This window comes from Octopus sinensis, linkage group LG1 (assembly GCF_006345805.1).
Source record: "Octopus sinensis linkage group LG1, ASM634580v1, whole genome shotgun sequence".
Taxonomy (NCBI): Eukaryota; Metazoa; Mollusca; class Cephalopoda; order Octopoda; family Octopodidae; genus Octopus; species Octopus sinensis.
Genome location: NC_042997.1, coordinates 209,034,120 through 209,056,254, shown reverse-complemented (window position 1 = coordinate 209,056,254; position 22,135 = coordinate 209,034,120). Strand labels below are relative to the sequence as shown.

Genomic DNA, 22,135 nt, shown 5'->3' with positions numbered 1-22,135 from the left:
CACCACCTTTAGTCGAGCAAATCAACCTCAGCCTAGTACTTATTCTATCGGTATCTTTTGCTGAACTGATAAGTTACAGGGACATAAACACACCAACATCGGTTGTCAAGCAATGGTGGGGGGAAAAACAGACACACAAATACACATATACATAACGTGCTTCTTTCAGTTTCCGGCTACCAAATCCACTCACAAGGCATTGGTTGGCCCGAGGCTATAGTAGAAAACACTTGCCCAAGGTGCCACGCAGTGGGACTGAACCCGGAACCATGAGGTTGGTAAGCAAGCTACTTACCATACAGCCACTCCTGCACTATAGAAACTTTCAAAAATAGTGTGTGTGCGTGTGTGTGTGTGTGTGTGTGTGTGTGTGTGTGTGTGTGTGTGGTGGATATTGGAACTGGGGTTATTTCCAAGAGGACAGGTCATGTTGATAAAACTAGATAGACTGACACATCTGCAAAGAAAGGTGTGAGTGGTGCTGTATTGGAGATAACCATTGGGGAGAATGGTAGCCCTACAGACACTTCCAAAGGTGGCAGAGGGGTGTAAGCGGTAGTAAGAGAAAAGTCATGGACATTGGAAAAGCAAGAGAGGAGGAGGTGCCCCTGCTGCTGCTTTTAGAATGAAACAAGCTACAGGGAAGAGAGAGAGAGAGAGAGAGAGAGAGAGAGAGAGAGAGAGAGAGAGAGAGAGAGAGAGAGAGAGAGAGAGAGAGAGAGAGAGAGAGAGAGAGAGAGAAATAGTTTAGAAACCTCAAAACTAGAAGTTTTGGGATTAAAGAAATAAAAAGAAACATGAAAATTAACAGAGTAAAAGGTTGTCCTCAAGAGAAAAGCTTGATGGAGAATCTAACATGTACAAGGAGAATCAAATAACAAATGACATTACCATGTTAATCATCATCATCAGCAGCAGCAGTGGCATTATAAACCTATTAAACATGTCTTGCAACCTCAGCCCCCCTCCCCACCCATACTAGTTAGTTGTACTATCTTCATCCACCCCATGTTAAATGTAGGTCAAGTATCTACTACTCCAAGCCAGTTTTTTTCTAATATTACTTCAGCATATATAATAAGATCTATAGAGACACAGCACACACACATGGCACAGAAATACCAGACACAGGATACTACACATACTGAACAGAAATATCCTTTTCTACTCTAGGCATAAGACCCGAAATTTTTGGGGAGGAGGCCAGTCGATTAGACTGACTCCAGTACACAACTGGTACTTAATTTATCGACCCCGAAAGGATGAAAGGCAAAGTCGACCTTGGCGTAATTTGAACACAGAATGTACAGACAGATTAAATACCTATTTCTTTACTACCCACAAGGGGCTAAACACAGAGAGGACAAACAAGGACAGACAAATGAATTAAGTTGATTATATCGACCCCAGTGCGTAACTGGTACTTATTTAATCAACCCCGAAAGGATGAAAGGCAAAGTCGACCTTGGCGTAATTTGAACACAGAATGTACAGACAGATTAAATACCTATTTCTTTACTACCCACAAGGGGCTAAACACAGAGAGGACAAACAAGGACAGACAAATGAATTAAGTTGATTATATCGACCCCAGTGCGTAACTGGTACTTATTTAATCAACCCCGAAAGGTTGAAAGGCAAAGTCGACCTCGGCAGAATTTGAACTCAGAACGTAGCGGCACACAAAATACTGCTAAGCATTTTGCCTGGCGTGCTAATGATTCGGCCAGCTCACCACCTTATGACTCTAGAAATATTTTTTTTATCCTCTAGGCACAAGGCCCGAAATTTTGGGGGAGGGGGCCAGTCAATTAGATTGACTCCAGTATGCAACTGGTACTTAATTTATCGACCAGAAAAGGATGAAAAGCAAAGTCGACCTCTGTAGAATTCGAACTCGAAATGTAAAGACAGATGAAATACTGTTAAGCATTTTGCCTGGCGTGCTAACGTTTCTGCCATCTTGCTGCCTTACTGAACAGAAATATCAGACAAATATTACAGACTTAAGGATAACACACACACACGCACACACAGAGAAGGCTGAGGAGTTAGAAGTTGGAACCAGTTATTGGGTTACTGGGGATGGTGTCATAAAAAATATAAACTGATAGGATGCATTAAAATTTCCAGTTTCACAGAGACTAATTTGTTCCCTGCACTAGAAATGCTCAAAACAAATTTAATCCTTTTGGGACCAAGCCACCCGAAGCTGCTCCTTCATAACAAAAGGGTTAAATAGGAGTTTGTTTTACAGAATGATACACATTTGAACTGCACCTCTGGTCCCCAACATACAAACTTCTTAACCCTTTTCATAGCAACCCATCCAAAATTGCTCCTGGTTCTATGATATAAACTTCACATTTTTAAGTAAATAACAGCAACACTGATCCTAATCAGGACTGCCACTTTATGTTGGCAAATAAACTCTATTGTACTGTTGCTGCCTGCTTCTTGTTCAGAGATTTAGAACTAATAGCTTTTCTATTTAAAATATTCAAGATTTCATGTTAATTTGTATTCTAAACACCAATTTCAATAAAGACAGTTATTTTACAACATTCTTCATTATTTTCGATATTAAGTGAAACAAATCCAGTGTACTTCACCAGAAATAAGGTAACAGAAGGGTCAAAGAGATCTGCATTAAAACTTTCCTCCAAGATTTCATATTCATTTATGTTCTAAACACCAGACAAAGTTATACTAAATTCTTTGTCTTTATCAAAATTTAATAAAATTAAGGCCTTAATTTTATTAAATTTAATTTCAACAGAAATTTGGGGACAGAAGGGATTAATAGTTTGTGAAGGAAGATCTGAGAGAAACAGTCCCATTTCTAAGATGTCAATTTTTGACTTAAGCCCCTATTCTACAGATACAGATTTTCTTCAATATATTTTGGTAGGAATAAAATTAATCCATCTTTAACAATGTAATTTTTATTCTATTTTGTTAATAATACAAAATTCCACAATGGCATCGCTAAAGGCTTCCAACCAATTAGGATACTAAAAAACAGCCTGGTGGCTATGTTTGCCGTGTGTTTTTATTAATCAATCTTATAAATACACAATTTAATTACAAACAGAGGACTAATTTCAAGGCCCCGCTCACAGATATACAGCACAGAGACCCCCCTCCTCCACCTTCTGTATTACTGATCATTTACCCCTCTTTCTGCCACCCATACACACGGCAAAGAGCTATCTCAAAAGCCACACATTACAGAAGCAGCTCTCTCTCTCTTGTATACAAATACTGTAAAGGTGTTACTCTCTTTCATAAACCCACACAACACCTGTGTCTCATCAAAGCTGACCTGAGTTAATCAACAAGCACAGAATCAAGCCACACCACACTTCCTAAGTTCCATACTAAACAACTATGTCACTAATCCCTAACTCACAACACATTCACCTATACTGTATGAGTGTTACAGTTCATGTTGCAGTAGAGGATACAGTATGGCATGTCAGCAAGGCTGGATATACCACATGTCAGAGGTGCAATCAGGCTGGCATTAGCGTATCTCAACTGTAAGTATGTATGATGGATGGATGGATGTGGGGCTAGGGGTGACTGTGCAGTTAAGAAGCTCCAACTCCAACCATGCCAGTCCAGGCTGAGTTCCACAGTGCAATATCTTGCTAAGTGTTTCCAATCAAAGAATTGGGTTGCGAAAAGTCCATCACACTCAAAGTAAACATGGGAATGTGGGTGGGAGGCTTGCTTCCTAACCTCATGCTTTCATGTTCAATCCTACCGAATGTCCCTTGGGCAGCCATGGGACGACACAATGCCTTGGAAGAGAATTTGATGGACAGAAACCGAAAGAAGGGCAGTGAGCTGGCAGAGACGTTAGTGCACCGAGTGAAATGCTTAACGGTATTTCGTCTGCTGCTATGTTCTGAGTTCAAATTCCACCGAGGTCAACTTTGCCTTCCATCTTTTCGGGGTTGATTAAATAAGTACCAGTTAAGCACTGGGGGTCGAGGTAATCGACTTAATCCGTTTGTCTGTCCTTGTTTGTCCCCTCTGTGTGTAGCCCCTTGTGGGCAATAAAGAAATAAGAAACTGAAAGAAGCTCATCGTATGTGTGTGTGTGTGTGTGTGTGCATGCGTACACTCTGATCTTGACATCACATGATGGCTGTAAATGAGCATCACCATCATACAAGCAATGTTGTTCATTTTTAGTCTTCTGTGAAAAAACATGTTTGGCCATGGGGCAAATATTACCCTGCTTGGAAACAAGGGAGGTTTGGTGACAAGAAGGGCACCTTGTCTTAGAAAATCTTCCATTTGATCCATGAAAGCATGGAAAAATGGACATAAAAACATTTTCAGTGATGAGTTGTCCAGTTGTTTCATCAATTAGATTTAATGTCCACTTTTCAAGATTGCTCCTGGGGTCAGGCAGAATTTGAGGCAGATTTTCTACCGCCGAATGCTCTTTCTGTCACCAACCCTCAGCTGTTTCCAAGCAAAACCATTCTCCCTCCATTGCCAGACATATTTTTCACAGAAGACTAGAAATGAACAACTTTGCTGATGTCAAAGTAAGGGTCCATAAAAACACACGTGTATATACAATAAGTTCCTTTCAATTTCTATCTACCAAATCCACTTGCTCAAACTGGTGCATAGTGAGACTGAACCTAAGGCTACATGCTTGGGAAGCCTGCTTCATAACCACAGAGCCACATTTGCACTTTCAATCCAAATTCCAAGTTACACCAGTTTAATAATGATAAAGTTATTTTGTTAATTTCGTTTTTGTATTTGGTTTGCAAGATTCTTGATGTGAAATCTAGTCTTGGGAGGATCATTACACCAATAATAACACACACACACTGGTTCAATATCACTTCTTTATTGTTACCTTGAAGAAGTCATGAATAGCAACAAAGGGACTTCCACAAACAACTGATTGACTGTATAACCAGCACATGAAACAAATGGTTGATTCGTAAGTTGGTTAGATATTTAAACAATTGATTAACAATAAAGAAGTGATATGGAATCAGTGAGTGTGTTGTTATTGGCATAATGACCCTTCTAAGGCACAATAAGATTATTTTGCTAAATTCTTTGTTATTTTCAAGGCAGTGTATTTCAACAGAAATATGGTAATGAAAGGTTTAAGATCCAAATTACAGAGTTTGAAGGAAGGGCATTGTTGCTCTTACTTCCGCTTCACTGCAACTTGCTGTATCAACCCCAGAAGTATGGAAGACAAAGTTAACCTGGGTGTATTTTGAACTTATAATATAAAGGTATGGTATTATGTACGCAAATCATTTCATCTTATCTCGTTAATCAATACAGTCATTAAGCTGGTTTCATTATGTCACAAGACAATAAAAGATAAGAAAAAAACACACAAAAAGAGAATTCTACAAAGGTCAAACTGGCAGTGTGACCCAGAATTGAAGAATGATTGTGAAATAGCTTGGTATTTTGAAAATTACACAGAACGAACAGACAAGACACCATTATAAGGTAGTAATGTTAGTAAAGGTGTTAGTAAAGTGACTAACGGAGGAAACGAAGTTGGTCACTAAATGAACCAGGAAATAAACATTGAGTGCAAAGAAACAAAAACATGAAAGGAAACAAAAACAACCCAAAACAAATAAAAACCGCTTACTCAGAACATCTCAACACTGCTATTTCTAGATCCTACGTAACACACACACACACACACACACACACACACACACACACACACACACACACACACAGACGTTGCATATATATACAAACACGTTTTCATCTTTTACTTGTTTGTCATTGAATTGTGGCCATGCTGGGGCATCCCCATCAACAATTTTTAGTCAAATAAATCGATGTTTGCACTTCTTTTTTAAGCATGGTACTTATTCTGTCGGTCTGTTTTGTTGAACTGCTAAGTTACAGGGGGAGGCACAAACACACACATCATCATCGTCGTCAAATGTCCAGGGGGGCGGGGCAGAAAAGAGAGAAATCTTTAACAAAAGTCTTTTTTTTTGCCCACTGTGTGCTAGTGGGTGGTCAGTAGTGGACAGGGTGCTATTATGTGCCTCACGAATAATTGCAAGAGAGTTAACTCTTTAGTATTTAATCCGGCCAAAATATTTATCCGTTTTATGTTCAACTGACCAGATCCAGCTCTCCACCTACCCTACAATGTCCTTTTCAAGATTGCTTCCTGGGGTCAGGCAGAATTTGAGGCAGATTTTCTACCGCCGAATGTTTCTCTTTCTGTCACCACAAGAGAGTTAACTCTTTAGTATTTAATCCGGCCAAAATATTTAATCTGTTTTATGTTCAAACTGACCAGATCCAGGCTCTCACACCTACCCTACCCTACAATGTCCCACTTTTCAAGATTGCTCCTGGGGTCAGGCAGAATTTGAGGCAGATTTTCTACCGCCGATGCTCTTTCTGTCACCAACCAACTCAGGTTTTCCAAGCAAGACCATTCTCCCTCCATTTCCAGCACATATTTTTCACAGAAGACTAGAAATGAACAACTTGGCTGATGTCAAAGTAAGGGTACAAAAAAAACCCCCAGTAATTACACCATCAAGATCTTGAAGATATGAGATAATGCATGATTAATTCAAATCAATGGGAATCAATAAGCATTATGTTTGATAGGATAATCTGAACACTAAAGGGTTAAAATGAACAGTGAAAAATATAGTGTTGTGTACGACCATAAAACCCCAGACAGCAAACCAGATAGGTAGCCATTGTTTAATGATTTCACTCAAACAACACATCATCATCATCATTTTACATTCGCTTTCCATGCTGGCATGGGTTGGACGGTTTGATTGAGGACTGGCAAGCAAGGAGGCTGCACCAGGCTCCAATCTGATCTGGCAAGATTTCTACAGCTGGATACCTTCCTAACGTGATGGGTGCTTTTTATGTGTGTCACTGGCATGGGGGCCAGTCAGGTGGCACTGGCATCGACCATGCTCGAATAGTGCTTTTTATGTGCCACGCTCAAATGGTGCCTTTTACATGCCACCAGCCGAGGCATTGGCCTGCATTTTTATGTGCCGCTGGCATGGGTGCCAGTCAGGCAGCACTGGCATCAGCCACAACAACCTGCAAAATATGGTCATTAGTCAAAAGTTAAAGTGACAACATTTAATCTCGGTGTTTAGTGAAGAGCTGTACAGCCCAAAACCACCTCCACCTCTGACTCTAGTAGAGGCACAACACTGAAATATGGGCTTCAAATTTTGGTACAAGGCCAGTAATTTGAGGGGGTGTAGGGTTTAAGTTGATTACATTGACCCTCATGCTTACCTGGTACTTATTTTATCGATCCTGAAAGGATGAAAGCAAAATCCGTCTTGGTGGAATTTGAACTTAGAATGCAGAGTCAGAAGAAATGGTATTAAGCATTTTTTGTGACATGGTTAACGATTCTAGCTTATGCAACACTGAAATATTGGCATCAGGAAATATCAGCCCTTAAAACAACATGTACGAGGGGCACCCACATCTCCTCCGAAGAGAATTTGAGACAAGTGGAAGGAAAGTAAAACCTGGCCTCAATACTTCTCATAAAGGTACCTATGATCTAGGTGGTGGTGCTGAACTGCCCCCACGATTAGGTGCGTCACCCGAGAACAGGGATGTTCCTTTTAACAGGCTTCTTAACTGGCCCTCAATCAGTTAGAATGATGAGGGTTCTAGTCAATCCGATCAACAGAACAGCCTGCTTGGGAGATTAACTGACAAGTGGCTGAGTAGACCACAAAGACACAGATCCTTAATGTAGATCTCAGGGAGATTCAGCATGAGACAGAATGTGACAAAGTTGGCCCCTTTGAATTACAGGTACAAGTAATTATTGTCAGATAAATTAACTGGAGCAATGTGATATAAAGGGTTTTGCTCAAGGACACTACATGCGTCTGGGAATCAAACATAAAACCTTACGATTGTGAACTAAACACCCTAACCACTAAGCCAAGTATGTTGACAGGCTTCTGTGCAGTTTCTCCAGGAGGCAATGACCAAGAACTTTGGCATTATGTTGTGCTTGAGAAGAAGACCCATGAAGCTGAGCAAAATTGCAGTCGTGGCAGATACCAGTGTCACGCAAATGGCACCTGTGCTGGTGGCACATAAAAGTACCCATTACACGCTTGGAGTGGTCTGCATTAGGAAGGGCATCCAGCCGTAGAAAACCATGCCAAATCAGACTGGAGTCTGGTGCAGGCTCCCAGCTTACCAGCCCTGGTCAAACAGTCCAACCCATGCCAGCATGGACAACGGATGTTAAATGATGATGATGATGATCTGAGAGGCCATTGTATGAAACATTTAGCTAAACTGGCACTCAGTAGGTTCTGAATCATGAAAAGAATGCAAATGCAAAGTTAACAACTGATCACACAGCCATTTGGTCAGAGCAGCTGATGAGGGGCAGGAGAGAAGTGCTCTGCATATCATTAATGGCATCAAAACCTCAGGTATTTACCCTACATGCCGTTAATCATATACTGAAAGTCCTACAGCATAGCACCTTGGGCAAGTGACTTCTACCATAACCCAAGGCTGACCAAAGCCTTGTGACTGAATCTGGTAGACAGAAAGTGAAAGAAGCCCATTGTGGTGTTGGGGTGTTTACATCCCTGAAACTTAGTTTAGCAAAAAAGATCATCATCATCATTTAATGTCCGTTTTCCATGCTAGCATGGGTTGGACAGTTTGACTGGGGACTGGCAAGCCAGGAAGCCACACCAGGCTCCAAATCTAATGTGGCAGTGTTTCTACAGCTGGATGCCCTTCCTAACACCAACCACTCCGAGAGTGTAGTGGTTGTTTTTTATGTGCCACCAGCACAGGAGCCACTTAGGTGGCACTGGAATCGGCCACATTTGGATGGCGCTTTTTACATGCTACTGGCACAGGAGCCAGTTGGGGCAGAGTAGGGGGAGGGGGGATGGCATTGACCATGTTCGGATAGTGTTTTTTACATGCCACCAGCACGGGGAGCCGGTCAGGTGGAACTGGCAACGACCCATGCATGCATGGTGCTTATTGCATGCCACCAGCACGGGGAGCCAGTCAGGTGGCACTGGCATCACAGCATGGCTGCAATCAAACACCTGAAACAAGTAAAAGATGAAAGATCTACAAACTGGGAGCAGCTCAGCAGTTGAGGCACCCAAGATAGGGTGACGCGAAGAAACCAAAATATATCAGGCAGACATCTGTTACCATAACACTGTAACGTCAGTGTGTGTGTGTGTGTGTGTGTATGATGCAATGTCTTGGTAATGTTACTTAGTATCACATGACCAAGAGGTAGGATCGTTGTTGTTGTTTACATTCAAGTAAGCTCTAATTAAATACTCATGTGTTCAAAAGCATTCCAGCCATGACCATCCCAACTATTATTCAGGCTGTATGTATCTAATATTATGTCAGCCAATGTTGTCTAAATTAGCAACAGAAGAAGAAGGGTAAGAAGAGCGGAATTTAAGGGAAGAAAGTTCAGCTGCTGTTTGCAGCAGGGTGAGAAGCACCCTTATTGGTCTGTAAGGTATGCAGGAGGGTAGTGGTGGCTGTTGACTGCAAGATATGAGAGAGGGAGGGAGAGGAGAGAGAGAGAGAGATAAGAGAGAGGAGAGAAGAGAGAGAGAGAGAGAGAGAGAGGAGAGAGGGAGAGAGGGAGAGAGGGAGAGAGGGAGAGAAGCGGAGAGAGAGAGAGGGAGAGAGAAGAGGGGAGAGAGGGAGAGGAGAGAGGGAGAAGAGGGAGAGAGAGGGAGAGAGAGAGGGAGAGAGAGAGAGGGAGAGAGAGAGAGGGAGAGAGAGAGGAGAGAGGGAGAGAGAGAGAGGAGAAGAGGGAGAGAGGGAGAAGAGAAGGGAGAGAGAGAGAGGGAGAGGGAGAGAGGGAGAGAGAGAGAGAGAGGGTGTGTGTTTGTGGGTAGACTTATGACACAAGTTAAATTAAATGCAAATACGGTGGAGTAGTTGGGAAAAGGAAAAACTCTAAATGAGATCCAGATATAGTAGAATGTCTATTGTTTATTAGAGGGGGGTTGTGAAGATAAAGGACCAAGAAGAAGCTTGTTTACATTACAAAAGTATGTGCGTGTGTACCGTTGGCGATTTTTTTCCCCTGTCTTCCCTTCGCCTATGTTTCCGATGAAGAGCTCTGCTCAAAACGTTAAACCCTCCTTCTTTCCTGAGCGTCCAATAATACTATATTTGTTCCACGTCCTCGTGTTTTTTTGTGCTTTCTTGTTTGGATTAACTATATATACATATATAATGATATCAGGGTAATAAAGAATTATAGAAATGTTTACTACCTGTCGCCTAGCATGTAGAAAAATTAGTCAATAGACTATATATTATTCATATAAAATACAGTGGACATCTAAACACATAAAATAGGATTCCTTTCATGCTAGAAGGGACAGCTAAAGTCCAAACCACTATTAGAGATAAAAACTCGAAGGGAATGAAAAATAAAAACTTTACCCTCTATCTATTGGATCATGGCTTCAGACTTTTTTTTAGCAAATAACCCTAATTTTATTTTATTTTATTTGCTAAAAAAAAGTCTGAAACCATAGTCCAGGTAATAGATGGTAAATGTTTTTATTTTTCCTTCCCTTCGAGTTTTTATCCCTAATAGTGGTTTGAACTTTAGCTGTTCCTTCTAGCGTGAAAGGAATCCTATGATGGATACCTCTTATGTGTTTAAATGTACACTGTATTTATATGAATAGTGTGTGTGTGTGTGTGTATGTATGTATGTATATATATATATATATATATATATATATATACCACATACATAGTCCAGGTGGCACGTAAAAAGCACCCACTACACTCGCGGAGTGGTTGGTGTTAGGAAGGGCATCCAGCTGTAGAAACACTGCCAGATCAGACTGGAGCCTGGTGCAGCCCTTGGCTTCCCAGACCCCGGTCGAACCGTCCAACCCGTGCTAGCGCGGAAAACGGACGTTAAACGATGATGATGATACATATAAAATGTTATCCTTTGTACATTACACACACATACAATAATATAACCCAATGGAGTTACTAAGTAGTTGCTTTGACCTGCAAGAAATAACAGCCAAATCACAGCTTAGCATGCTAACAACTTCCATGTGTGTGCGTGATCATCTTCATTTAACGTCTGTTGTCCAAGCTGGCATGGGTTGGATGGTTTGACCAGGGCTGGCAAACTGGAAGGCTGCACCATATTTATCATCATCGTTTAACATCCACTTTCCATGCTGGCATGGGTAGAACATTATTTATATATATATATATGTGAAGGTGCGTGGCTTTAGTGGTTAGGGCATTCGACTCACGGTTGTAAGGTCGTGAGTTCAATTCTTGGCAACATGTTGTGTCCTTGAGCAAGATACTTTATTTCATGTTGCTCCCGTCCACTCAGCTGGTAGAAATGAGTTGCACCTGTATTTCAAAGGGCCAGCCTTGTCACACTGAATCTCCCTGGGAACTATGTTAGGGGTACATGTGTCTGTGGAATGCTCAGCCACTTGCACGTTAATTTCATGACTAGCTGTGTGGTAAGTAGCTTGCTTACCAACCACATGGTTCTGGGTTCAGTCCCACTGCGTGGCACCTTGGTCAAGTGTCTACTACTATAGCCCCGGGCCGAACAAAGCTCTGTGAGTGGATCTGGTAGACAGAAACTGAAAGAATATATGTGTGTGTGTGTGTGTGTGTGTGTCAGTCTTCCCAGCATCACTTGGCAACCGATGTTGGCGTGTTTACATCCCCGTAACTTAGCAGTTCGGCAAAAGAGACCGATAGTATAAGTACTAGGCTTACAAACAATAAGATCTGGGGTTGATTTGTTCAACAAAAGGTGGTGCTCCAGCATGGCCGTAGTCAAGTGGCTGGAACAAAAGAAAAGCTGTTCTGTTGATCATATCAGCTGGGACCCATGCCATCGTAACCGATGGAGTGCTCCTTTGATATATATATATATATCATCATCATCATCATCGTTTAACGTCCGTTTTCTGTGCTAGCATGGGTTGGACGGTTCGATCAGGGTCTGGGAAGCCAGGGGCTGCACCAGGCTCCAGTCTGATCTGGCAGAGTTTCTACAGCTGGATGCCCTTCCTAACACCAACCACTCCGCGAGTGTAGTGGGTGCTTTTTACGTGCCACCTGCACAGGTGCCAGGGGGATCCGGCATCGGCCACGTTTGGATGGTGCTTTTTATGTGCCACCGGCACTGGAGCCAGTCGAGGCAGCGCTGGCATTGGCCACGTTCGGATGGTGCTTTTTATGTGCCACCGGCACAGAAGCCAGTCGAGGCAGCGCTATATAAGTGAACACCTATATGCTAGATATAGACGTCAAAATCACCATTTTCCACAAGAATTTGTTCTCAAAAAAAAACTTTTGCTGAGTTTTTTTCTTGAGAACAAATTCTTTGTGGAAAATGGTGATTTTGACGTCTATATCTAATGCTGCTGTCACTTTTAGTGGTTGGTCCTCTAAGTTTTGTATGTAAAAAATATTTTAATCTTTGGATTTTTTCTAAATATGCCAGGCCACTGGTTTAATTGATTAATATCAATTTCTACCATTATTTAATTATATTATATATATATATATATATAAATATATATATATATTAAATTAGAGATAAAACCACTATTAGGCAAATCAAATTATTTAAATAATTTTTATTTTTAAACTTTTATATTTTAAAATTAATTCTATGTATTGGCTTATGTTTTTCATCGTTTGATTTGCCTAATAGTTTTTCTCTAATTTAATATAATATAATATATATTTATCTATAAAATTGGATTTAATCCTAAATCTAATTTTTCCCTGTAAGTTTGGATTTATTCCCTAATTATTATTATTATATATATATATATATATATATATATATATATATATATATTATATATATATATATAATAATATTAGGGAATAAATCCAAACTTATATATATACAGGCAATGGCAAACACACTTCTAGCTTTCTACTCTAGAAACACACATACAAAGCTTGATTGACTCATGGCTACCATAGAGACAACTTGACCAAGGTGCCATGCAGAGGGGCTGAATCTGGGACCATGTAGTCGGGAAGCAAACTCCTTATCACACAGATCTGTAATGAAGGATCGTTATTGAAATGGTGTCTGGAACCTAAATGAAGATGATATTTGGATGGTAGGGTTTAATTTAGATCTCTTTAAAACAGAAAGTTTGAATCATAGAACTATCTGGAGTGGCTGTGTGGTAAGTAGCTTGCTAACCAACCACATGGTTGCGGGTTCAGTCCCACTGCGTGGCATCTTGGGCAAGTGTCTTCTACTATAGCCCCGGGCCAACCAATGCCTTGTGAGTGGATTTGGTAGATGGAAACTGAAAGAAGCCCGTCATATATATGTATATATATATATGCGTGTGTGTGTGTTGTGTGTCTGTGTTTGTCCCCCCACCATCGCTTGACAACCGATGCTGGTGTGTTTATGTCCCTGTTACTTAGCAGTTCGTCAAAAAGAGACCGATAGAATAAGTACTGGGCTTACAAAAGAATAAGTCCTGGGGTCAAGTTGCTTGATTAAAGGCAGTGCTGCAGCATGGCCGCAGTCAAATGACTGAAACAAGTAAAAGAGTAAAAGAGAGTAACGGTCAGTCTTGGGCTGACCATTAGTATTAAAAGGGTTAAATCTAGCCTCAAAAAAAAAAAAAAAAAAAAAGGAAATGGTCCCTACGGTAGGCTTCCGTATAGTTTCAATGTACTAAATTCCACTTTGGTTGATCTGGGGGTTATGGCAGAGGACACAGTACCAAGGTGCCAGGCTGTAGGATTGGAGCCAAAACTATTTTCTTTGCCACACAACTCTGTCTGGTCTCACAGCTAAGTGTTTTAACACTGATGGACAGTTCACAGAAAGGGTAGAGAGGGGAGGAGGGGGAATGAGAGAGAGAGAGATAGCTTTGATGCTTGTCAAATACTTCTCGAAACGTCCCACTAGAGGAAATATAGAAGTGTGTGTGTGTGTAGATAAGCTAACAACACCTATTGCATGATAAATGTCACGTAGGATAATACAAACATACACACACATGTCAGCTTGACCTTACTGGTTAATCCTCAGATGTAATATGATTTATACAACCGATGGCAAGGATTAGAGGGAAGAAGATGGAGGAAGAAGAGATTGAGAGATTAATTAGGTAAAGAGAGGGGGAGAGAGTCTGTGAATGGAGGTAAGCTGGCCAGACAGTGAAGGTGATAAAAGAATTATTAGGTTATTATCCCTATGTCAGAAACGGAGATGATGAGTCTCATAGATCCACCTGAACACTTACCTTTCAAATGGAATTTATCACTTAAGCAGCTTTGAATTATCAACACAACACACATGCCTATACTATACAGATGTTGTTTAACGAGAAAGTGAAAAACAAAAAAACCCACTGGTGGCACATGAAAAGCACTGGTGATGGTGTCACATAGGAGGCAGCCCATATGCTTTTAAAGTGGTTGGCATTAGGAAGGACATCCAGCCGTAGACAGCATGTTGAAAACAGACAATGGAACCCGATGTGGCTCCTGTCAAACCATCCCACCCATGCCAGCATGGAAAATGGATGTATGATGACGACGAAGATCTTTTATTTCTTTCAGACAGGGGTGATGCTGGAGCCACTGCCTTTAGTCAAACAAATCAACCCCAGGACTTATTCTTTTTAAGCCTACTATGTATTCTATTGGTTTCTTTAGCTGAACTACTAAGTTATGGGGACGTAAACACACAAGTGCCTGTCCAACAGTGATTGCATCATCCATACTCTCAACAATGCGCCCTTAAATATGGTTTCTGATTACAAATATCTTGAATCATACATATCATCATCTGGAAAAGATTTTCTAACTAGAAAGGGTATGGCCTGGTCAGCCTGTAATGACATGCATAAAATCTGGTCATCAAATCTAAGTAGAGACTTCAAACTTGAAATCTTCAGAGCCACAGTCGAACCAATTCTACTATATGGCTCAGAAACCTGGATGTTATCAAAGAAACTTGAGAGGCGGTTGGATGGAACCTACACTCGCCTCCTTATGAGAGCTCAAAATCTCTCGTGGAAGCGCCATCCAACCAAAATGCAAATATATGGGAAACTAACTACCACCTGTGTCATCTCTTGTGAAAGGTAGGAGAGTCCAGTTTGTTGGACGTTGTTGTAGAGCTGAAAAAGAGGTAATTTCTACTCTTCTCCTCTGGAAGCCATCTACTCGCAATACCAGAGGGCGCACACTCTTCTACTCTGATGTAATCTCCAGGGATACAGGCATCCAGCAGCAGGACCTCCATAAAGACATGATGGACTGTGAACAATGATGAATGATGATGAACACACAAACATCAGTTGTCAAGATGATGAGGCACAAACACAGACACACATAGAGGGGAAAAAAACTGTGTGTGTGTGAGATAATAGATTTAGAGCAAAAAGGCCTACGTAGAGTGGAAAAAACTGTGTGTGCATATTCTTTTTATATTTTAGAAGAGGAAAGAGTCAACAGGATACATAACAAAAGAGAACACTTCAATAAAACTATCCTGTTTATGTTGTTTAGCCCTAGGTCAGCTCTGATCACAGGTCCTCCAGCCATCTCCTCCTATTCTGAAGACATCAGGGGTGTGTTTGAAAGATTTGGGTGTTATTTCTAATAGGTTGAGAAACCACAGAAAGGTTGCCTTACTTGCTTGTGCTTACTAAGTTTGTCTGTCTGTCTATCTATATATATATATGGTGCTCCATCATGGCCACAGTCAAATGACTGAAACAAATAAAAGAATAAAAGTGACCTCTGTGCCAGTAGCACGTAAAAAGCACCATCTGATCATGGTTGATGCCAGCTCCTCTGGCCCCTGTGCTTGTGGCACGTAAAAAGCACCCACTACACTCGCGGAGTGGTTGGCGTTAGGAAGGGCATCAAGCTGTAGAAACTTTGCCAGATCAGACTGGAGCCTGGTGCAGCTTCCTGACTTCCCAGACCCCAGTCGAACCGTCCAACCCATGCCAGCATGGAAAACGGATGTTAAACAATGATGATGATAGGTGCAGGCATGGGTGTGTGTGTGTGTGTGTGTGTGTGTGGTTAAGAAGTTTGCTTCTGAAATGGCTTCAGGTTCAGTCCCACTGTATGATACCTAAATGTCTCCTACCATGGTCTCAGGCTAACCAAAGCCATGCAGTAGATTTGGTAGATGGAAACTGAAAGAAGCCCATTGTATGAGAGAGAGAGAGAGGGAGGTAGTGTATGTGTGTTTGTTTCTCTTTGTCATGATATTAAGTGATACTTGTTTATGCGTATCACTCTCCTGCAAGCAGTGTTGTGCAAACATGTCTGGCCATGGGGCAAATGGTAACCTTGCTTGGAAACAGGGTTGGTGATAGGAAAGGCATCTGGTCGTAGAAAATCTGGCTCAATGAACTCTGTCCAACCCATGGAAACATGGATATGTGGAGGTTAAAATGATGAAGAGATAGGATGGTTATCAAATTCTACCTAAGACTGCCAACATTCCAACTACCATGCATGTGAGGGGGGAAGAGAAAAAAAAAAGAGTGGACACTTCTAGCTAGTCACCACCATTTTATGCAGAGTATGAAAGAATTGGTCAAATGGCACCATAACCAGAGCCATGTAATAATATTAGGGAATCATCGTATTTCATGTCCACTCTTCCATGCTTGCAGGAATCAGACAAATTTGTTGAGTCAGATTTTTCTGTAACCAGAAGCCTTACCTGTTGCCAACCCTCACCTGTTTTATAAGTAAGGTAATATTTCCCCACGGCTAGACAGGTTTTTCACAGAAGACTTGAAACGAGCAACATTCTTTGTGTTTGACAACGATGCTTATCTACATCTTTCACGAGCGATGTCTAGACAAAGGTACACACACACACAATCATATACAGATACGATGGGCTTCTTCCACTTTCTGTCGACCAAATCCACCCACAAGGCTTTAATCGGCCCAGGGCTATAGAAGACACTTGTCCAAAGTGCAAGACAATTCAAAAATACATTTGTAGATTTATTTTCGTCAGCAAAGCATATTTCACAAACATGTGGTCATCAGAGAATTGGGTTTAGCTTGTAATATACGAACATGTAGTATCTAAAGAGTGTATTGTTAATATCGTATAAACATGCAATAATCTCAGTGAAGTCAACAATAACAGGAGTTCTTTTGTAAAATATCTAACAAATAAATAGTAACATGGAACGACTAACAGCCACATGTTATTGGAGGTTTGAAACACGTTATCTAGCACCAGGTTAATAACCCTGACCAACGAATCCACGTTTAAAGACATTCCAGCTATGGCTAACACGTTTCTTCAAGGACTACATTATCCAATGAAATTCTGCTCAAGACAACAGCGTGCGTTTTGAAGGACATTTGGTTGGTATTTCCAGCCGGTCGAACAACCAAACATGTTGGCTCACCTCAAACATGTTGCTTAGCCCCATGATCAGTCCCGTTCGAGCAAACTTAACGATCTAAAGGCGTTACAATCATGACCATCTCGTCTTTTCCCCCAGGCAGTGTGCTTACAACTGTTATGCAATGCATCCTTCTGCATGTTTGGAGCGGCTGGATGTGATGACGGATATTTAGTTTTCATTTCTAGCACGTCGAGCGACTATGTAGAGGCTTTCTCATGTAGCTGCAGATGTCATAAGACAGGTTACTCTCGGGTAGTAGTAGTAGTAGAAGTGGTGGTGGTGGTAGTAGTTTTCGGAGATAAGTCACTTAGTCCCTCCCTCCACTTTACATAACTTCATAGATAATGAAGTCGGTTATAAAGGAAACAGACATCCATATACAGCTCTACATAGCAGCACAGTAACTCATATCTTCACAGAATATATATATATTTGTAGATTTATTTTCGTCAGCAAAGCATATTTCACAAACATGTGGTCATCAGAGAATTGGGTTTAGCTTGTAATATACGAACATGTATATATATATATATATATCTCACTGCTGTGAACGTGTATTTGTTATACATATATCCGAGGTTATTACATAACATTTGTAACTTACACGCCATCATTCATGTTTCAGACACGTTTTTCCCTTAGCAAAGACATTCGCTGTCGTATAAATGGGCAACAAATGGGTCGCTCGATGTTGGGAAAATAGCGACCAAATCTCCCTCAAGCCCCGGCTTATCTATCTCCCGTCTTATCGAAAGGAACATATCGGATAATATCTGAACTTATTCCAAACGGTATGCTATAACATACCAGAGGTGACCTGGAGACTAAACAACAATTAGTATTTTCAACCTCTCCAAAATAGTAATAGCGTTAGGCACGCATGATAGATAGATATATATATATATATATATATATATATATCATTTTCGGATTGACAAGCAATTAGTGGCTTCATATATAACTGCTCTTTCTAGCGAGTCAGATATCCTATTGTTTGGGTATCTTCTTTTGTGTTTGAATGTAAACCGTATTCTTCCCTGAATAACTTATTTTTCCCTTCTCGCAAGACCACTGCTCACTAAGAACTTTTTCGATAAATATTCTTGCTACCCTAAGATTTGGATATCAAAAGGAAAAGATCCTAAGATTTTAATTATATATATATATATATTACAAAGAGAGGAGAGAGAGAGAGAGAGACCAAACAGGAATGGTTGCTTGCAATAGAGACGTGTGTGTGTGTGTGAAAATATATATAATTACATTGCCTTTACAAGAAGTGTGTGTGTGTGGGGGGTGGGGGTGACTGTTTTCGAAGTTTTCATCTGTCAGTGACTTCGCAGTTTCAATGGTTCAACGAAGGCTGACACCTTCTGTAAAGTATGAGAAACTTGTCTGTACCCGACAAAAAATATTGAATAATAACTTCAGTCTAATGTTAAACTGTCCTCAATATAACTCGACATCAAAACAAACCCCCTCCCCATACATCCACCCGAACAGGTACCCTTCTAAATAGTGTTTGTACAACGCAGCGTATCAGAAAGCTAAAAATAAATCTGAAGTAGATAACCTGATTTTCGGCCTTTCGCCGAGGACCTTTAAACAGACGCAAATACATTTTGTACGAAAGAAAAATAAAACCAGTTGGCCTTGACATGTTTCACGGTCTCCACAACAAGTCGAGAGAGAGTGTGTGTGTGTGTGTGTGTGTAAAATAGTTAATCCATATCGTTGAAATGTTTTATTCACTGTCAGAATTATCTTCGAGTTCTTGTAAGAGGCCGGACAAAACTTCTTTAGAACCTCTCATCCATAACACACACACAAATACATAAACACGAGCGATTCAGCTAAAAAAAGGAATTAAGGAAATAAAAAAATGTTTTTTTACGGAAACTGCCGAGCAAATACTTTCAATTTTGATATACTTCTTCCGAAAGATCGCCAACTCTCTCTCTCTCTCTCTCTCTATATATATATATATGGTATAACTACAGATTTCTGCCCCCACCACCGAATTTGGATGATCATAACTTTCAGAAAAAAAGGATTTAAAAAATAAATTTTCTACGAATATGTGTTGTATCATGTAAATTCCGAATATACAATTTTTGTTTTTGGTGTGTGTGTGTGAAGGGCAGAAAGTAGTTATCCTTATATACACACACATATATATTTGTAAAAATTTACCTATATGGTGTGTGTGTGTGTGTATATATAAACATAAATAATATTAGGCTAATAAGAATTGTAGAAATTATTATTACCAGTGGCCTAGCAACAAAAAAATATTAGTCAATAAACTATATATTATTCACATAAAAATCCTGTGTACATTCAAACACATTAAGAGGCTTCCAGGAAAGCCTTGTGCTAGAAAGAGCAGTAGCAGTTTTGAATGGCACAACAATGCAGTATAATACAAAGAATGGACTCTAAGAACTGTTGTAATTTAATCATCCATAGTCTGATATATTTGGGAATACAAATTCCTTCTTCGGATATCCCAAGGAATTGGTGGAGTCGTTGCAAGTGCCTTGTTGTGTCTTTCAAAACATTTTATTCTTTACAAACAAACAATACACAATGTTTCAAGCAAACTACAATACTCTCCTATATATTATATATATATATGTAAAAATTTACCCATGTGGTGTGTGTGTATTTATATAATATATACATAATTATGTTGAAGCAAAATGTTTGTATAGGCCCCGCCCTACCCAGAATTGTAATTCATAAGATATCTGCACAAACTCTGACACCCAGCCACACACCCCCATATGTACCCGCATAATGTCACTTGTCCACCACCGTGTATCCAGCAATACAAATCAGGTTTTCATTTTCAAATTTCCATTTCTCTGGTGTCAGTTCGTTTATCAGAAATAAATTGGAAAATCAGGAAGAAAAAACCACTCGGAATATTATCAACTCTGGCTCGACTCAACATTGAATAAATAACATAAATGTCTACGAAGCTAAAATCTAAGAAGAGTCGGCATTGCTTAAGAGAATGTCTCCAGTTGAAGAATATTCGGGGAAAGTGTTTGGGAAGTCGATCAGATTCTGGTTGGAGAAGCACAGAAGTTAAACCAAACGAACAAAGCATCGACTGAAGGAAATGGGTTAAACATTTCGGGGTTATTTGTAAATGACTGTTATATACACATTATATATATATATATATACACATATATATAGTCAGTGGATCATGTATCCGTAAAAGAAGTACACTCTTTAGAAGTTAGAGCAGTAATATGTGTGTGTGTGTGTGTTTTAGAGCATGTATCTATATTTGTTCATGTCTATACATCAATGACATCTCATCAGTATAGTGTCATATACATTGCATAATACATGCATATCAGTATACATATGTCTGCTATATATATACATACATGCATGTATATATATACATGCATGTATATATAACCTTTAACATAATAATAACATGTGAAATATATTAACATGTATGTATATATACATATATAGTATATGCATGTACTGTATATATATACATGTATGTATATTATATTACATACATAATGTATCATATATACATACAGTATGTATAATATACATACATGTATATATCTATATATACATGTATGTATAATATACACATGTGTATATATATACATTAGTATATATATATACATGTATATATATATATGTATATATAAGTTTATATATATATAACACAGTATGTATAGTATATATACAGTGTATGGTATATACAAATGTATGATATATATATCATGTTATATATATATATACAGTATATATAACATGTATCTATATAGATATATACATGTATATACACACACATATAAACCATCGACAGATGAGGAATCGAAACAAGAACGTCGGAAGAGGAGGATGAAGACAATGAAGAGGAGGCCAGCACTCACCAAATGCCACACTCGAGTTTTTCCAGTTCTTCCTTGGAAGCTTTGTGCAGTAGGATATCGGGTGGGTACCCCCCGGGCTTCACCAGGCTCGGTGTCGTCTTCCAAAGGCGACGTTCGGCTCCGTTGTTGGAAATCAATCGCAAAGTCGCATCCAGAAGAGAAATCAAGTCAGACATTTTGACAACCTTTTTTTTGCTATTATTAAATTAGCTTTTTTTTTATCGAATTCTGAAAAAAATATGAAATTAAGGAATAAAACTGATGGATGCTTTCAAGTATGTAGAATAGTTTCTTCTTTTTTTTCAAAAAAAAAAAAAAAGAGTTGGTCTGAAGACATAAAAGTGAAGAGAAGAGTTTTTAGACCATTTTTCTGCTGAGAGAAGTGGTTGATGTGGCGACACCTAGCCGTACCGACTGACAACTGAAGCGATCCAACGGCAGATAACTTAGCTTCAACTACTCACATTCCTTTTACTTCTTACCTTCCTCTCTCTCTCTTCTTTTTATTTCTCTTCTTATCCTTTCTCTCTCTCTTCTTTTTATTTCTCTCTCTTTTTCTTTCTCTTCTTTTCCTTCCTCTCTCTCTCTCTTCTTTTCTTTCTTTCTCTCTCTCTTCTTTTCTTTCTCTCTTCTTTTTCTTTCTCTTCTTTTCCTTTCTCTCTCTCTCTTCTTTTTCATTCTCTTTCTTTTTCTTTCTTT

The 22,135-nt window shown here is 39.7% G+C and overlaps 1 protein-coding gene across 1 annotated transcript in view; it reads right to left on the bottom strand.

Moving 5' to 3' along the window:
• LOC115213087 (bromodomain-containing protein DDB_G0280777-like) overlaps positions 1 to 21,858 on the bottom strand; it is a 48,094-nt gene extending 26,236 nt beyond the window's left edge. Inside the window, exon 1 of the mRNA XM_029782010.2 lies at positions 21,437 to 21,858. Within this exon, the coding sequence (XP_029637870.1) occupies positions 21,437 to 21,612 (176 nt within the window). The 5' untranslated portion in view covers positions 21,613 to 21,858. The remainder of the gene's footprint in view (positions 1 to 21,436) is intronic.
• Positions 21,859 to 22,135: the final 277 nt, after the last annotated feature.